General features: G+C 37.1%; 1 protein-coding gene across 1 annotated transcript in view; it reads left to right on the top strand.

Annotated features, from left to right (window-relative positions):
* Positions 1-16,436, top strand: part of LOC135674403 (uncharacterized) — a 40,950-nt gene extending 24,514 nt beyond the window's left edge. Inside the window, exons 19-36 of the mRNA XM_065184213.1 lie at positions 731-880; positions 1,001-1,222; positions 1,316-1,537; positions 4,113-4,763; positions 5,241-5,501; positions 5,567-5,923; positions 7,885-8,291; positions 8,370-8,799; positions 8,978-10,276; positions 10,358-10,618; positions 10,694-10,984; positions 11,085-11,555; positions 13,481-13,912; positions 14,007-14,285; positions 14,468-14,870; positions 14,963-15,111; positions 15,385-15,591; positions 16,084-16,436. Of these exons, the coding sequence (XP_065040285.1) occupies positions 731-880; positions 1,001-1,222; positions 1,316-1,537; positions 4,113-4,763; positions 5,241-5,501; positions 5,567-5,923; positions 7,885-8,291; positions 8,370-8,799; positions 8,978-10,276; positions 10,358-10,618; positions 10,694-10,984; positions 11,085-11,555; positions 13,481-13,912; positions 14,007-14,285; positions 14,468-14,870; positions 14,963-15,111; positions 15,385-15,591; positions 16,084-16,203 (6,612 nt within the window). The 3' untranslated portion in view covers positions 16,204-16,436. The remainder of the gene's footprint in view (positions 1-730; positions 881-1,000; positions 1,223-1,315; positions 1,538-4,112; positions 4,764-5,240; positions 5,502-5,566; positions 5,924-7,884; positions 8,292-8,369; positions 8,800-8,977; positions 10,277-10,357; positions 10,619-10,693; positions 10,985-11,084; positions 11,556-13,480; positions 13,913-14,006; positions 14,286-14,467; positions 14,871-14,962; positions 15,112-15,384; positions 15,592-16,083) is intronic.
* Positions 16,437-19,537: the final 3,101 nt, after the last annotated feature.

Below are 19,537 nucleotides of genomic sequence, written 5' to 3'. Positions count from 1 at the left end.
TATACTCGGAAATGCAACGGAACTTAATTTATTTGCATTAATTTTTTAAAACACTATTTTTCATCAGTGTGATTTTATCCAAACGTCTTGCGAAGGAACTGTGTTTTTTGTGAAGCTCGGACCTTTTTGGTGAATCCCATCTTTTCATGCTTAATCTTTTATTTAGTTCCTCTCATGAAGTAAAGTCTTGTCTTTTGACAGCTGTGGTGAATTCCCTGTATATCCTTTTGCCATTGTCTTTTTCAGTATAATTGTTAACTGATTAAATAATTTTGACATTACCTGTCGATTCACATTCTCAGTCTGGCAAGGCACAAGCAAGTTCCATCTCTATCCTTGAAGATTTTGAATATCTCGAGTTCTAGTGTAGAACTGTAAGGAGCAACAACACTTGAGTGCATGAGAATAAGGGGAGGTCATTGATAGAATGTGTGTTTGGCTTATGTTGGTTCCATCTAGATCTTGTGGAAAAAAATTGAACTATTTGTTTGATTAAGCTGCGTGTGGAGCTGTGTGTGATTTACTTGAAACTACATTTTGTATTGCACTTTTTGCTATGTATTGTCTTCATTTTATGTATAGTCCATGACAAGAACTAGATTTTTTATAATGCGATATGTTTTAGAGTCGTAGCACAATTCATGCAATAATATTCTATGCATTTTCATATAATTGGCCTTTTTCTTTCTATTATCTGGACACTGATTTATTGTTCTTCTTGAATCTACAGGTCAAGGAAAGTAAGCGGCTTGTGAAGTGTTTTCTGAGTTACTTGAGGCATGATAAGTCCGAAGTTGGTGCACTATTTGATATGCTGTCAATTTTCTTGTTCCAGACACGTATTGACTATACCTTTTTGAAGGAATTTTACATTGTCGAGGCAAGGAAGGATATTTTCTGATTTTGTTTTTGCTTTGCCTTGATTTTCATGTTTATACTAAGTTTCAATCTTAATTTTTTAATATTAACGTTCTAACTTACTGTTGCAATTGCGGACTAGGTTGCGGAAGGATACACTCCTAACTTAAAGAAATCGATTCTTTTACACTTCTTGAGTATCTTCCAGTCAAAACAATTTGGACAAGATCACTTGGTCATTGCAATGCAAATTCTTATCCTTCCAATGCTAGCTCATTCTTTTCAAAATGGCCAGAGCTGGGATGTTGTTGACCCTGCTACAATAAAAACTATTGTTGACAAGCTTCTTGACCCTCCTGAAGAGGTGATCTTTTTTTGTGTTTGGTCTTGTTCCTATATATCTGTAAATGATTTTTGATTGAAAATTTCTTAGATGAATGCCTATTTGGACTTGCAGATTAGTGCTGAATATGATGAGCCTTTGAGGATAGAACTTCTACAGCTTGCTACATTGCTGTTAAAGTATCTACAAAATGATCTTGTTCAACACCGTAAAGAGCTTATAAAGTTTGGTTGGAATCATCTTAAGCGTGAGGATAATTCCAGTAAGCAGTGGGCATTTGTTAATGTATGCCACTTCTTAGAAGCTTATCAGGCTCCTGAAAAAATTATTCTTCAGGTATTCTTTTTAAACAAATGCATATGAGTACGTTCTTACATATCTTAGTGGACTATGATTCCATTTTCACACCTAAGGACACAAACATTTTCACACTTAAAGACTACTTCGGTAAACTTTTAGAAACATGAATGGAGTTTCTGATCTGTTCATAAATAACTTTAAGGCGCTGCTTCATTTGTTGCAGAGTGTATTTTGTGGTCATTAATATTTAAGAATCTGATATGTGTATAAGGGTATGTCCGGTTTGATACAGCTTGATTGGATTGAAAATTTTCACGTCAGTTTCCTGTTGCTTTAAGATATTGAACCTTATCGAACTGAATTGCCCTTTTTTTGTCAGTGACACCTCTCATGCAATAAGCTGGTAACATACCACAAATTTAAATTTCTGCAGAGACTGATTCTGTTTTTGCATGCCATCAGAGCTTCTCTAATATTCTTTCTGTGGAGACTTGATTTCATGCTGCAAGCAGGGATAGACATCATCAGGAGGTTTCATGAAAGATGCTGGATTTAAACATGGTGTCATAGATATGACAAAGGATGGTTTAAAATATGTGGCCAGAGATGGTAGTGCTATATGGTCCAGCAGCGACTGTCCTCAACAGCATTTGGCCTCAATGCCTTATAGATCTGGCTGGTTGCAAGAAAATGGGTAGCATGAGGGTGGGTGGGTATTGTGGACTGGGCTTTTGTTGATGTGTCAAAGGGAGAAAAGGCAAATAAAAAGGGGGAAAGAGAAGAGGGAGAAGGAGGGGGGGTGGGGGGGTGGGGGTGCAGGGTGTGTGTGTGGAGGGAGGGAAGGAAGGGGTGTGTGATCGACTAAGGGAAGGATTAGGTTTTCCTAATTGTTTTGGGATGAAACCAATCTCCTTTATTGGTTAAATCAGACAGCTGCAAGAACCCATGCATTTTAAAATTTTTTTGATCTAAATTGAGATCCCATGAGTTGATCTGGAATTGAATTGGTCCTTTTTAAATGGAACATCTTTTTAAAAGGAATGGACTTAAGTACAGGCTGATTCCATTAGGCTTCCCTGTTTGTCTGTTTGGTTGCTTAACCATGTTTACATGAGGTTTTTGAAAGTAATTAATTTTTTTCTTAAAGTACTAATTCTACATTGGTATTCTCCACGTTGGAAATGAAAGGACATGTTCTAATAAATCAGGTTATTAACTAGAATGAAACTAATGACTTGTGTTACATCCCTATGCTGGTTTGCAGCTGCCGTGATATGTGCACTAAGGACATTCCCTTTTGTAAACTAAGATTTAAAATCTTGGTCCAGTGCTAATACCTGTCAATGGCTGCAAATTGTGGACTGAAATACCAAGACTTGGTTCAGGATGGTATGTGGATGAAAGAGGAGGGAGAGAAGACGGAAGGAGTAGGAGATAGGGAAGAGGATAAAGCAGCGGTGGAGCCAGCATCCAGGACGAGGAGGAAACCTTGGCTACGCAGCGGGGCAGAGGTGGTGGTGGTGGCAAATGTCAATAAGGTGGGCAAGAGGTGGAGGATGGGACAAAGAGGGAGGGAGGGCATGAGAGAGAGAATGGAAGAGAAAATAAAAAAGGGATAGCTGTGGCAGCTGTCAAAAAATAAAAAACAAAGTTATTGCACTGTGCAGTAAGCTTATCACATAATGCAGTTCATTACCAATATGTTTACCATTCTGTAAGCCTGGTATTGCAAGCTTACTGGACAGTACAGTCCATACCAGAACTGAGCAAAATCGTTTGGACTTCTAAAATCTCTGTTATCAACCGGTATAAGCTGTATTTAAATCTAAGTATAAACTATGGTTGTTTCAGAGAATCGTTGATGTTATCACCATATTGTTAGGTAAATGTGAATTTGAAGGTAGCATAGTTGTACCTTATTGTTGTTGGCATCTGTACTTCTCTAGGTAACTCTTAAACAACTCTGCAAATTTATTAGTGACCTCTGATGGAAAGCACTCTGGAGGGTGAAAGATTTTCTTCTATGCATCATGATCGTTCCAGATACACAAAAAGTGCTGTTGACGTTCCTAATTTTAGTTGTAATCAGTCTGAAGGTTCCTTACTGGTTCACCACATAACTTGATATTGTTATGATCTGAATTCAAGCATATAGAAGCTCATAAGTCATCATATATTTATCTTTCAGTAAAGACCAAAGTCCACAATGTACTGCATGGTATGAGCGGTGTATTCCAGTCCGATAAGAGACCGGTATAGACAGTATATACCAATCTATCGGTATGTCCCACCATATCATGTGTCAGTATGTCGGTACGTAATGTACGAACAATCGGTCTGTTTATCGGTACAGACCAGTAAGGTGAACCATGGTAAAGAGTAAAGACAACTACTGCATAAGTGAGGATTAGCATCGTATCAGTTGGATATAAATTTCTGATCCAATCTGTGAACTGTATAGTAGGTTTAAATTTTAATGCTTATTGGAATAGTACTTATTTCTTAGATGTGTTAGTGTATGGTGTATCTTGTCATTTTAAGTTCATTATAAAATCTGGACACTGTTTATTTCATAATTGATTTTTTTTAACTGAAACTTTTCTTCATGTAGGTTTTTATTGCCTTATTGCGAACTTGCCAACCAGAAAATAAGCTTTTGGTTAAACAGGCTCTTGACATATTAATGCCTGCACTTCCTCGAAGACTACCTCCTGGAGAAAGTCGTGTACCAATATGGATTCGTTATACCAAGAAAATACTAGTTGAGGAAGGTCATTCAATTCCTAATATGATACACATCTTTCAGCTTATTGTGCGGCATGCAGACCTCTTCTATAGCTGTCGAGCACAATTTGTTCCGCAGATGGTAAATTCTTTAAGTCGGCTAGGACTGCCATACAACACCACTTCTGAAAATAGACGCCTTGCAATTGAACTTGCTGGCTTGGTTGTTGCTTGGGAAAGACAAAGACAAAATGAAATGAAAGTTATGCCTGGCACCGAGGGATTTAATCAAATAGGTGATGCATTAAATCCTGCTTCTGTTGGTGGTGATTCAAAGCGATCATCAGATGCTTCTGCATTTCCTGATGATATAAGCAAGAGAGTGAAGGTTGAGCCTGGCCTTCAGTCTCTTTATGTGGTGTCTCCAGGTGGAGCTTCTATACCCACCATCGAGGCACCTGGATCTGCTGGCCAACCTGACGAGGAGTATAAACCAAATGCAGCAATGGAAGAGATGATTATCACGTTCCTTATTAGGGTGAGAATAATTTTCTACTTTTTTCTTTGCAGTAAATCAAAATGCTATAACTCCTTCCGATTCTAGTTTTTTTAGAAGGTTTTGGGTAGTTATCATTGGCTAACAGTGTGCTCAAATTATGCTATGAAAATTGTTTGTTATTAGTTTCTAAGGAACATACAGTGATCACACAGACCATCGACGCCACTCTCCTTTTTTATCAACCAATCTTTGTGAACGATGAGTAAGATGAGCCTGCTTTTTTTTGTTTAGACGAATGAAATTATTGTCCAACAGTATTGTGTGTCCATGTTTCATTAATAAACAAAAATTAGGAAATAAAATCTTGAGTATGTGGCCGTTTTCTCTTTATGGTATCTTACATTTTGCCTTCAGCATCTACTCCTAGATGCAAAATACATCAATTGCACCATCACCTGTTTGAACATTTTATAATGCTTTGTGCAATCAAAATTTCAAATCTTTTTTGCAAAGCAGGTTGCATTGGTGATAGAACCTAAGGATAAGGAATCCACCTCTATGTATAAACAAGCTTTGGAGCTACTAACGCAAGCTTTGGAGGTCTGGCCAAATGCCAATGTTAAGTTCAATTATCTCGAGAAGTTGCTTGGACATCTTCCACCTTCTCAATCAAAAGACCCGGCAACTGCTCTTGCACAGGGTCTTGATGTCATGAACAAGGTCTTGGAGAAGCAGCCACGCCTGTTCATCCGCAACAACATAAATCACATTTCACAGGTGCCATTATTGTAGGATTTACTACTGTTAAACTTTTAGAGTTTTAAACTTAAATTGTTTTGCAGATATTGGAGCCTTGTTTTAACAGTAAAACCTTGGATGCTGGGAAGTCGCTTTGTTCCTTGCTGAAAATGGTTTTTAGTGCTTTTCCACTTGATGTGGCTAGTACCCCACAAGATGTGAAGATACTATACCAAAGGGTTGGAGAGCTTGTACAGAAACATCTAGCTGCGGTGACAGCTCCTCAGATATCTCTTGAAGTTAGCAATGCTAACTCAATGATAACTTTTGCTCTCTTTGTCGTTAAGACCCTGACTGAAGTTCAGAAGAATTTTATTGATCCATTCATTCCCTTGTTGCTTCGTGTACTTCAACGCCTAGCACGAGATATGGGATCATCTTCTGGTTCACATGTCAGACAAGTATGATATCCTAATTTTTTTTTTCAGGTTTTTTCCTTAAGTTCTTTGGTATTCAGTTCCGTAGTTTATTTTCTAATTAGTACTCTCCTTATATATAGTTCTTTTTTTTACTCTTTTGTAAATGATGTTTTTTACCACTATCAGAGCCACAAACTTGTAATCTTTTGGAGCTTACAAAATCAGTTCAGATTTATTGGTGCTATGATTCTTGTTTTCTTAGCCATATATATTTTCTTTTATGTTTCCATTTTGTTTATTTTTTAGAATGATCCTCATTATTCTCTTTGCCTTGTGGACCATACTTTTTTTTATTGAACTGGTAATTTCGAAGAGCATTTCTGATTTCTCTATTAGAAGATTACATGAGAAGGTTTGCTTAAGTCAGTTGTGCAACCATTCTCCGATTGGGTTATGGGGCTGATAACATACCCATTGGAGCCCTGGCCATTTCTACGTGGACAGTGTTTATTGGTCAATGACCATGACCAACGACACTGCATGGTCCACACATACCATGCCACATGCTATGCCAGCCCATTTTTTCTGCCTTGCCCATCAGGTTGGACCAGAGAAAAAGGTAAACCTGCATTGCTGTGGGACTAACCAGTCAATTCCTTAGAGTTACACTTTGCCAATTTTGCTTTATTAAGAGTAGAAACCCCTGTAATTTGATAGAAATATGCCTTCTAATAGGCATTGAGAAATATTAATAAATGACTCCTGAAAATAAATTTTCCTCTTAATGTAAATAAAGGATGATCTTCATGGGTACTTAGCAACCTTGTTCAGGGCCTGGAATTTGCTTATAAGTTTTAGGAACATATAAATTTAATGAACATCAATTGTTAATAGAAATGTATGTTTCTCATGGTTGTCAAAGTTGCAACTCTGTCTAATTTAAATGGCAGTACTTTTCAGGCAGTTTCATATGAAATTAATTCTTTCAAATGTATGATAACGAAACAAGTACTTTGCAATTCCAATTTAAAATGGTTATATTAGCAATCATATTTCCGTTATATTTAAAATTTGAATATTTGCATTATCAATCCTGGATTTAATTTGCTTGTTCTGGAAATTTTTTTTGACATGCATAAAATGGTTTTGCACTTTTTTCTTCTGAAGATTTCTTCGTAGCTGCATCTCTTATGTTACATTGAACTTTTTCTGTGCTAACCTTAGCCCTTGACGAATTTATAGTCATTTTTCCCATATAAACCTGCACTTGTAAATAGGGTCTCTGGTAAGCCTATTGCTGGATGATGATAAATAGGTGTTCTAAAATTTGATTTCTTGCAGAAATAGGAGTGGTAATTAACTAGGTTTGATATTGTAATGATTGCCATATGCTTTGGGTGTCAACGGATGCAATATGCCATACTTGCTTTATTGATGGAGGATACATTTTCAATGGTTGTATGAACTTTACATTGTTGGTGGAACTTCTGAATTAGACAGTCATATCACCATAATGTTCTAAATAGATAAAAAATGGTGGCCTAGTGCGTAAGACTTCTATCAATGCAGTCTTACCCATACAAACAAAATTATTTTTTAATCACCTAGGTTGCAAAGAAACAACTTGATTGTAACACCAAGAGCAACCCTATATCATCATAATGTTCTGACTTATTCTTTGTGTATCCACACTTTCTTGTTATTCTATTATCCCTGTAGATTGATCGTGCTTTCCCAAATGCTATTTTATTATGGGTATCCATGCTTATTAATCTCTTATATTTTTAAGCTTCCAAGAATTTTACAATTTTTCTGAAGTTTCTATTCTAGCGCTTATTAGTTGTTACTGCTAGATAATTATAAGATTGGATTGTTGAATTATGTCAAGTTATAATAATTAATCGGTGAAAAGTTTTACAATGACTCAAATTTGTTATGATCTCATTGTTGAAATATGATTTATATGCATCAGCATCCATTCTTATCCTTGATCATTTTTTCAGGGACAGAGGGCAGATCTGGATTCATCAGTCAGTTCACGTGCAACAGCTGACTCAGCTTCTGTGATCTCGAACATGAAATGTGTCCTAAGCCTTGTAAGTGAACGAGTTATGCATTCTCCTGAATGTAAACGGTTAATTGGTCAGATACTTCACGTGCTGCTGTCTGAGAAGGGCACAGATTCCAGTGTACTTTTGTGTGTACTTGACACAATAAAGGTATGGATTGAGGATGACTACAGGCATTCTTCCTCTGGTGCTTCAAGTGCTGCTCTAACTCAGAAGGAGATAGTATCCTATCTGCAAAAGCTTTCATTAGTTGATAGAAAGAACTTTCCTCCAGCTGTGCAAGAAGAATGGGATGGAAAATACTTACAACTTCTATATGAGCTTTGTGCAGACTCAAGCAAGTATGGAATGCAACATCTGTTTACTTGTTTAGATTAAAATATCTTTTCTTTTGTCATTGCCTTTTTAATGCTTAGCAGGTATCCGGTGCCCCTTCGCCAAGAAGTGTTCCAAAAGGTTGAAAGACAATATATGCTTGGTCTAAGAGCAAAAGATCCAGAAGTTAGACAGCGGTTCTTCATGCTATATCATGAATCACTTGGAAAAACACTGTTTAACAGACTTCATTTTATCATCCAAATTCAGGACTGGGAAGCTGTAAGCGATGCTTTTTGGCTGAAACAGGGACTTGACCTTCTGTTAGCTATCTTAGTAGAGAATGAACCTATCATGCTAGCACCAAATTCTGCACGAGTGCCACCACTTTTGGCATCAGGCACTTTTCCTGACATGACTGTGGTTCAGCACTCAGCATCTGATATATCAGATTGTTCAGATGGGGCTTCTCTTACATTTGATTCTCTTGTGGCTAGACATGCACTATTTTTGACAGAGATGTGCAAACTTCAGGTTGGTGTCTTGGCTGCCTTGAACTGTTTAACCTATTTTTGGGGTTCTTTTGGGTCTAATGCCTTTCCCTACCATTTACCAATCTTCTCCTTTCTTTATGTATATATGTTTATATATATATATATATATATATATATATATATATATATTATTTTTGTGTTTTTTGTTTTTCATGTAGGTGGCTGATCTTGTGATTCCACTAAGAGAAGTAGCCTATGCTGATGCTAATGTTGCATATCATATGTGGGTTTTAGTCTTTCCAATTGTTTGGGTGACTTTACATAAAGACGAGCAAGTTGCTCTTGCTAAGCCCATGATAGCTCTTCTGTCAAAAGATTACCACAAAAAGCAGCAAGGTAGCAGACCCAATGTCGTGCAAGCACTCCTTGAAGGGCTTCATTTGAGCCACCCCCAACCTCGGATGCCGAGTGAGCTCATCAAATATATTGGCAAGACTTACAATGCTTGGCATATTTCACTAGCTCTACTAGAGAGTCATGTCATGTTGTTCATGAATGATGCAAAATGTTCTGAGTCATTGGCAGAGCTTTATAGACTTCTTAATGAAGAAGATATGAGGTGTGGATTGTGGAAAAGAAGATCAATCACTTCTGAAACAAGAGCCGGGTTGTCACTTGTTCAGCATGGTTATTGGCAGCGGGCTCAAAGCCTTTTTTATCAGGCCATGATCAAGGCAACACAAGGTACATACAACAACACAGTTCCTAAGGCAGAGATGTGTCTTTGGGAAGAACAGTGGCTTTACTGTGCTAGCCAATTAAGTCAGTGGGAAGTCTTGGAAGATTTTGGAAAGAGTGTAGAAAATTATGAAATTCTTCTTGATTGCCTATGGAAGGTTCCTGACTGGGCTTATATGAAGGAAAATGTAATACCTAAGGCTCAAGTAGAGGAGACGACTAAGGTTCGTCTAGCTCAAGCGTTTTTTGCACTTCATGATAGGAGTACCAATGGTGTTGGAGAAGCTGAAAATATTGTAGTCAAAGGTGTTGAGCTTGCATTGGAGCAATGGTGGCAGTTGCCTGAATTTTCTGTCCAATCTCGAACCCCTCTATTGCAGCAGTTTCAACAATTAGTTGAGGTTCAAGAATCTGCAAGAATACTTCTGGAGATTGCAAATGGGAACAAACAACCTTCAGGAAACTCAGGTGGCAATGTTAATAATGCATATGGGGAGCTCAAGGATATCCTCGAGACTTGGAGACTACGGACTCCTAATGAATGGGATAGCATGTCTGTTTGGTATGATTTACTGCAGTGGAGGAATGAGATATACAATGTCGTGATAGATGCGTTTAAGGACTTTAGTCAAACAAACCCACAACTTCATCATCTTGGCTACCGAGACAAAGCTTGGAATGTTAATAAACTTGCTCATGTTGCACGTAAGCAGGGACTTCATGATGTCTGTGTAAAAATACTGGACAAGATGTATGGGCATTCAACAATGGAAGTGCAGGTACATGTTTTAAGGATAAGTTTTGAATATCCTTTTCGTGCTTTAATTTTTCTCTTTGATTTAAAAAAATTGTCTTTGCAGGAAGCATTTGTCAAAATAAGAGAGCAAGCAAAGGCTTATTTGGAAATGAAAGGGGAATTGACCAGTGGTCTTAATTTGATCAACAATACTAATTTAGAATATTTTCCTGTAAAACATAAAGCAGAAATTTTTCGCATCAAAGGTGACTTCTTGTTAAAGATGAATGATTGTGAGAATGCCAATCTTGCATATTCCAATGCCATAAGCCTCTTTAAGCATTTACCCAAAGGATGGATAAGCTGGGGAAACTATTGTGACATGGTATTTCATGTTATCATTTTATTTCATGAATAATAGTTGTCAAAGTCTAATTGTTAGTATTACTCTCTTTTTCAGATATACAAAGAGACACGTGATGAGTTATGGTTAGAATATGCTGTGAGCTGCTTCTTTCAAGGTATTAAGTATGGTGTTTCAAACTCTAGGAGCCATCTGGCTCGTGTTCTGTACCTTCTTAGTTTTGATACACCAAGCGAACCTGTTGGGAGAGCATTGGCTAAATATTTAGATCAGTTACCCAATTGGGTTTGGCTTTCTTGGATCCCACAACTTCTGCTTTCCTTGCAAAGAAGTGAAGCACCTCATTGCAAGCTTGTTCTACTAAAAATTGCTCAAGTGTATCCTCAGGTACTTGGAGCACATGAAGGATGTAGCTTTAATTAGTTTAAATGCTTCCCTTGAATAGATATATATTTATGCATTAAATGTTTCTTGAAATCATCTACAGGCCTTGTATTACTGGCTACGTACATATTTAATGGAACGTCGTGATTTTGCTAATAAATCTGAATATGGAAGAAATATAGCATTAGCTCAGCAGCGAATGCAACAAGCAGCCTCAGCAAATACTGCAGCTTCACATAACTTGGTTGATGCAAATTCAAGAGGGCCCACTCATCTTGGAGCAACTTCTGAAAGTCAGGTTCATCAAGGTTCCCAAACTAGTGGTACTGCTGGTTCACATGACGGTGTTAATTCTCAAGGACAAGAACCTGAAAGGCCTGCAGCAATGGATGGCAATGTTAATAATGCACATGACCAACCACCACAAAATCCAACTGTTGCAGAAGGCACTCATAACTTATTGAGACGAAATGGTGAACTTCGTTTAGCTACCGTTGCTAGTGCTTTTGATGCAGCAAAAGACATAATGGAGGCTCTTAGGAATAAGCATCAAAATTTGGCAAGTGAACTTGAGGTATGAAATATTCATTGTCTTCATATTGCCCTCTGATTTTTTTCTACTTATTACCCTGATATTTTGCATGGGACATAACTGTATAAGAGGTGCACAATGTTACTTCCTAGAACAAGTCTCTCAGAATGTAATGAGGCTTCTTTTTTGGGGACTAGCAATAGATAAATATTCGGTGAACATGAGTTGTAATTTAGACACTGTATATGACGTAGTTTTGTAGGTTGGCCTGTATATGATGTTCCATTTGGCATTCAGCACTCTGTCTCTGTATTTTTACTTCTAGTGTAGGATTGGAACTAACCTTGTTGGAATTGTAATACTTTGGTGATCATGAGGAATTAAGGATCATGGTAAATGTAGTTTGGCACCTGGTATATGCATCAAGCTAAAGAAATTTGAGAAGTCATTGTTGGAAAACACGTGAAGATTTTTGATAGCAATTGCTCGATGAGATCTCATATGAGCTTATGATAATGAAACTACTAGTTTGGATGAAAGAATAATTTTCACAAGAACCTGTTTTAGTGGGTGATCAGACCTATAGAGTTCTTGTTTTTGGAGATATATTCTTCTAGTACTTAGTATTAACTAGTCTAAGTAGTGTCTCTTGTGCTCCAAGTGCCCTAGGAGAGTCATAATCTATTGTTAAATAATTTGAGTCCTCTTGCATTTACTTGTTGATGGATTTGGGAATAAGCAGAAGTTGTATTCTTGTTCAAATTTTGTATGTAATACTGTGGTGGGGATTACAATTCTCCAATGAATTTCCCATTTTCAATTCAATGATGCTATTTTGCTTATAATCATTCCCAAAGCTCGTACAACTTGATCATGTATCAAGGCATGAAACATTGCTGATGGACCTCGCTTAAAAAGGGTTGAACAGGTTACTCAACCAAAAAAAAAAAAAGTGAGGAAAACTATGGTTGATCCATAGATAGCCCCAGCAACTTTGATGGTTGCCCAATCTCTCATAGATTCATGTAGGAGCATTTCTAGCGTACCTATGATCCAGCTGATTGTTAAACGGATTATTTCTGGTTCCTGTGCCTATAACTGCAGGCACTTTATGTGGCTAGACCCATAAATGGTAGATTTTCTGGGTCTTTCGGTGGGTACTTCTTACCTATGATGACTATTGTGTGCAGAAAAAAACATAATAAGATGTGTTTACTTAACAGGTATTTTGTCAATGGGACTGTCTGATATCAGAGCTGAATAGGTCAAAGAAAAGAGATTCTCTTTTTGTGGCTATATAAGAAAAAATTTCCATGGTGTATGTGCTGCAAAATTATCTGCATCTAGTTAAGAGATTCTCTGTTTTGTGGCTATATAAGAAAAAACTTCCATGGTGTATGTGCTGCAAAATTATCTGCATCTAGTTAAGAGATTCTCTGTTTTGTGGCTATATAAGAAAAAACTTCAATGGTCTTGTAGAATCATGTTTGGTTGTTGTCTGTGGCTTCAGTAATCTGGAATATCATTGACGCATGTTCAAACTCTTTGATTTTCATTTTTGTAGAATTATTACATCATTATTACTTCTAGCAATGTATCATAGTTGGTGAGAGGGAAGATTGTTCTTTGTTTTTCTGATGGATAGATGTTTACTGTAAGCTTGACTAAGAGCAGCTTTTGATTACTCAAGTGGATGATTTAGTATGCTGATTGATTATTAAGCAATCTTCAAACAACTTGTGATGCATAACCATTAAACTTTTGAAGCTTATGAAATATGCTTCTGTTAATGTGAGAAGTATCAGGTCACTTTTCAGATTTGCTTAAACATTTTGCTTCTAGACAGATTTCAGGAAAGCAGATAGACTGCTATGTCTACAAGTTTTGGACATTTTCGTAAGTTGATGTTAGAACTGGTTGGACTACTTATTTTGGATAGTTTAACAATGGCCTTTCTGACCTTTCAGGTTTTACTTTCGGAAATTGGTTCAAGATTCGTTACGCTTCCCGAAGAGCGACTTTTAGCAGTGGTTAATGCGTTGCTTCATCGTTGTTACAAGTATCCTACAGCTACCACCGGAGAGGTACCACAATCTTTGAAGAAGGAACTGTCTGGTGTTTGCAGAGCCTGTTTTTCAGCTGATGCAGTGAACAAGCATGTTGAGTTTGTTAGAGAATATAAACAGGAATTTGAACGTGATCTTGATCCGGAGAGAGCAGCAACTTTTCCTGCTACACTTTCTGAGTTGACAGAACGGTTGAAACACTGGAAGAATGTTCTTCAGAGCAATGTTGAGGATAGATTTCCTGCTGTTTTGAAACTCGAAGAAGAGAGTAAAGTACTGCATGATTTTCATGTTGTTGATGTGGAAATGCCAGGCCAGTATTTCACTGACCAGGTTGGTATAAATTTGCAAGCTGGTGTCATGTTAATATTAATCAAGATGTCTTTTAATTGCACAGCATGCATTTTAAGATTCGATTGTGTTGCAGGAAGTTGCACCTGATCATACAGTAAAGTTAGACAGGGTTGGAGCTGATATTCCTATTGTACGGAGGCATGGAAGCAGCTTTCGCCGCCTTACACTTATAGGATCTGATGGTTCTCAGCGCCATTTCATCGTCCAGACATCATTAACTCCAAATGCTAGGAGTGACGAACGCATGCTTCAGATCTTTCGGGTGTTGAACAGGATGTTTGATAAACACAAGGAATCGAGGCGCCGCCATCTGACCATTCATACCCCAATAATAATACCTGTTTGGTCACAGGTGAACATCTTTTGTTTCTTCACTTTTTTCTCGTACTTGTAGTGGTTTAGAAAAGTAACCGTTTTTTTCACTTTCTTTCATGTTTTTAATCACCTTTCTTGTTATAAATGAACTTCTATTTGTTTGCCTTGTTGCAAATTATTTGTGGCAGTTGTCTTAGAAGTAACTGTTCCTATTCTCAGGTACGCATGGTGGAGGATGACCTGATGTATAGCTCGTTTCTTGAGGTCTATGAGATCAATTGTGCACGGCACAATAAGGAGGCTGATATGCCCATCACACTTTTTAAAGAACATCTCAACCAGGCCATCTCAGGACAGGTCACACCTGAGGCTGTTTTGGAGTTACGTCTGCAGGCATATAATGAAATTACCAAAAATGGGGTCAACGATAACATATTTTCTCAATACATGTATAAGACACTCCCAAGTGGTAACCATCTTTGGACCTTCAAGAAACAATTTGCCATCCAATTGGCGCTCTCTTGTTTTATATCATACATGCTGCAGATTGGGGGCAGGTCCCCAAACAAGATTCTATTTGCGAAAAATACTGGCAAGATATTCCAAACTGATTTTCATCCTGGTAAGCTGGAGTAGTCATTTGGATAATAGAAAGTGATTAAACTCTCTGTTTTCTGAAACTAATTGTTTTTACCTTTTGGGGGATTCTTGAAGCTTATGATGGAAATGGAATGATCGAGTTTAATGAACCAGTTCCCTTCAGACTGACCAGAAACATGCAATCTTTCTTCTCCCAGTTTGGAGTAGAGGGACTTATTGTATCTGCAATATGTGCTGCTGCACAGTCCATAATTTCACCAAAAGTATGTTCTTTTCTTTTCCATTCTTCCTAGGTGGTTGGTAGTTGCACATAAGTTGTGTGAAACATGATTCCAGCAGTTTAATTAATACATATATATATATATATATCATAGAAAAAGAACAAAAACAATAAAAAGTTCAATATCAGGAAAACAGTATTTGTGGTGGTCATTTAGCTGTTACCGATTTATTTATCAATTATATATTTGATGGCTCGTGTTGTGTTCATCTCCTTGTCTTTACCAAGTATGTACTAATATATTTACTTGGTCCAGCAAAGCCAGCATATATGGCATCATCTTGCCATGTTTTTCCGAGATGAACTGCTGTCATGGTCATGGAGAAGGCCGCTAGGAATTCCTCCAGTGCCAGTCGCTGCAGGGGGGATCAACCCACTGGATTTGGAGCAGAAGGTGACAACCAATGTTGACCATGTGATTGTACGTATTAAAGCAATAGCACCACAGTGTTTTCCTGAAGAGGTATGTTCCTTAAGTCCCTGCTGTTTGCTTTCCTTAGTAGCTATTTAAAATTATTTGCTTCTGGGAATAATTTTGATGCATTTAAATTATGAGAATGTGGGAAGACAATGATTTAAAGATGGGTACTTGAGGCTGGATTTCAATGCATGGCCTAATCCTTAAAACATGTTCCTAGTGTTGCATACTCCAATAAAGCTCAAGGCTACACTGCTGCCACGGGAATATCCAGAGTATATAGAACTGATATATGCACATAATCATTGTTGTAATGTGTGTTGCTACACTGGTTATGGAACCTTTTATGTAAGGCGTATACTTTTCTAGTTTATTTGTCAATGGCTGGTTCAAAAAAAATTGTTAGGCTATTATGATTAGATTTGATCTGGTAGTATATGCTTTTGGCTGCGCAAGGTTAGAAAATGCTGTGTTATGTTAGCTCTCGCACTCCCAGATTACGGCATTTTCTGACAAATTATATCTTTTTTGTTTTAGGATGATAACACTACTGACCCCCCGCAATCTGTACAAAGAGGTGTCACAGATCTGGTGGAAGCAGCCTTGGAACCGAGGAACCTATGCATGATGGATCCAACATGGCACCCCTGGTTCTGACTCAAGTCATTAAAATGAATCCAGAAGAACCTACACAAGTCAACTTGTAGGTAGGTGATGGACAAAATGGGATTGTTGGAGCTGTTTTTCATTTTTTTGGTTTCTGGTCTCTCTGTGAATTTCTATACCAGAAGTCTGTCGTAGTTCTAGTTATTGTATATACAGGCAGTATTGTATATACGCTTAGCATGCTGCTGATAATTAAGTTTTTCTAAAATTTACCTGGTTCTCTTTGAGCGGTGTTGCTAGTATTTCGTCAGTAGCAAAAACAATGATAATATCCGGTATTGCATGTAACGTGTTGCTGCTACCCGTGGAACCTTTTGAGATCACATTGTTTATGATGTGGCCATGATGCTGTTGTCAAGTGGTTAACGAAAAACCTGACATGATTAACTTGTTTGATAGCACCTCATTTACCTCTTTGACCCTAATATCCATGTTGAGGTTGGGCTTCGGCGATGTAGCAGAGAGGTCCAAAGCCTCTCATGGTCCCATCGACCGGTTCTAAATGGACTTAAGTGGGTGCCCCTAACACATTGTTGCTAAATGTTGTAGGAAGAAAAAAATATTTTAATTGGTGGGTTGAGGAATAGGAATCACAGAACAACTCAGCGTGGCCTTTGGCTCTGGGAATCCTTCACGATGCCTGGACCCCAAAAGTTCTTAGAGACTTTGAAATGCTCTCAAGATTACAAAGGCAAACGAAAACAAAAAGAGGAGATTAGGTCAAATGGTTATATGGTTTATTGTTTATGAACATGGCTTCACTCCAAAAGAAGGAGAAATTTACTGCTGCTTCTGTCTCCAATGTGTGAACAACTGACGAGTGGGCAGAGTCTTGTTGTTGTATGCCAAAAGCGATCCAACAACTCCTCTTTCTAGTGGAAGAGCGAGTGGTCATCAGCCGCCTAAATGGAAGGGATAATGACGAACTTAAAGAAAGATCAAAGGAAGCATCCACGGAGTTGAAAGTTGGACTGCATAAAAAGATAATTTCAAAGAATCTATGCTCATTGCTTTTGGCTTTCGGCTTTCGTTATGTTTTATTGGAGGTCTTCTCTTATTAAAGAAAACAATGAACTAAGTGGTCAAAGAACAATTTAACTTATTTCAGCACTTTATCTGCATTATCTTTTTATTTTTTGAATAATGTAGTTTGAATCAAGTTTCATATTTTTTGGAAACAATTATCACAAGGTGTTTAATGAAGGAAATATAAACCCTGAACTTCATGAAACGAACAAAAATCATCCACAAGTGATTTCCAGTTATCATAACTGTTCATTTATTCAGTAAGAAATACAATGGTGCATTTTGTAAGAAAAATTTAAAAAAAAAAAATAATAATAGATACCAATAAATAAAGAAAAATGGATGCATGACAATTTTCTATCTATAGGAAAAAAAAAAAAAACCATATCCTTTAACTCAAGAATTTTTCTCTTAAGCGAAAAACCAGCTACCCTAAATGTCTTACATCTCTCTCTTACCAAAGGAATAAACCCTATTCTTCCTTCTTGAATCCTTAATCTTAATCTTAATCTAAATCCTAATCCACTAAAAAAATTAATTAGGACTTCTCTAAAATCTAAATCCTAATCCACTAAAAAATTTAATTAGGACTTCTCTAAAATCTAAATAAACCTGCCATGGAACCAAATGAATGGCGGAAGAGAAATCTCTCTCCTTGTAGCCTTTTAAGTGTACTTCTTTTAGAGAGATGGTATAAATTTTCTAGGACCCAAATATTAGAATTTCATCTTTAATCTTGTATTTATCTAAAAGACTCAAATAAATTAGGTTCTTTTATCTCGAAAATAAGTCACATCTAACCACTTCATCATCAAAATATTTTGATCTTTACTATCAAATTATCACCTAGACTTAGCTTAGTCAAAATAATCATTCTAAGTGCAAAGTAACACATGTAAGATTGTGATGATATCTCCATCGCTATCAATTACGACAGAGCATTCACTAGTCTTTTGTTTTTTGTTTTTTGAATAATTTGATGTTTGTATTCTTTGGAACAACATCCAGAGATCTAACTTTTGATCTCATCTCCACTTGGCATGCTGATATCTACTCATATATATCAAAAAAATTTCTTTATCGATCTCCACCCTAAGTAACTATGCCACACTATATTATCAAATTTATTCTTTTTCTTAGTAGCATGAGACAATAAAACTTCTTCCACCTATATCATTCTCACACAATATCATCTCCATAAAATTGCCTTTCATCAAATTATTTCTTTCATCAAATTTCTTCACAACAAAACTAGTAGAAACACCAATAGAAATATCAATAATCTTTTAAATTATGATATCATAGAGGGAGAGGAAACTTTCAAAACAAAAGAAAATTGTAGAGATCAGTAAATAAAGAATATACTTAAAAATTCGATACAAGATGCAACTACTTACCTATATCTAAGAGCAATTACAAGACCCTTTATATCTTTGTTTAAGCTCGACTTCCCTTCTATATCCTTTTACATAAATTCAAAGAATTTTTCTCTCAACTCTTTCTAGATCCATTAGAAATAAACGCTTAAGTATTTACCTCTCCCTCCAATAAAGATCTTGAGACTCTATTAATAGGAATAGAATTCTAATCCTCCAAGGACTCTTTCTACTTGAATCCTTAATTAAAATTTAAAGCTATTTTTAGATAATTAGAATCTTTTAAAAATACTTATCAAGCCTAACCCATTTTAATTCTATCAGCGATCGAATCAAAATTGCTGCACCGATCCGAAACTGACATGCGCATAGTATATAATAACAATCAACTTTTGACTTCTATTATGACTGAGAATACACAAAGCAGAGGACATGTACGTTCATCAGAGGGAAGACGCTAGTTAATGTATTTGCCATTATTAGCTGTTGAAGCAAATGACATGGCAACATGTAAATGGGCAAGCGGACGACAAAATCTTCTCAGCATGCATCAACAGATACTTTCACTCTCGCACTAGCAGGATAACAATGTCAAACAGGACCTTTGGTGTGGATGCTGCCGACCAAATGCTTCCTCCCTCCTCCATGGAAGTTAAAAGTCAACGCTGAGTCCGTAGCTTCCCTCAGGAACATTTTGGGCTAAACACTTGTTCAGTGAGCAAGGCGGCTAAGTTGACAGGGACAGTGTAAGCCTGAGACTGACATGTTTTCTAGCTCCAAGACGCAGGTTTGCCAATGCAATCCACATGAGTGCGGCGGGATATGATATAATTGTGGATCTCATGAGAAGGCGCATTCGTACACATCCGATGCGATTTCCTCATCGCTTAGATACATGGCTCTTTCATAGTATGCGTACTAGC

This window comes from Musa acuminata, chromosome BXJ1-5 (genome assembly GCF_036884655.1).
Source record: "Musa acuminata AAA Group cultivar baxijiao chromosome BXJ1-5, Cavendish_Baxijiao_AAA, whole genome shotgun sequence".
Taxonomy (NCBI): Eukaryota; Viridiplantae; Streptophyta; class Magnoliopsida; order Zingiberales; family Musaceae; genus Musa; species Musa acuminata.
This window is presented reverse-complemented; position numbering and strand designations above follow the sequence as displayed.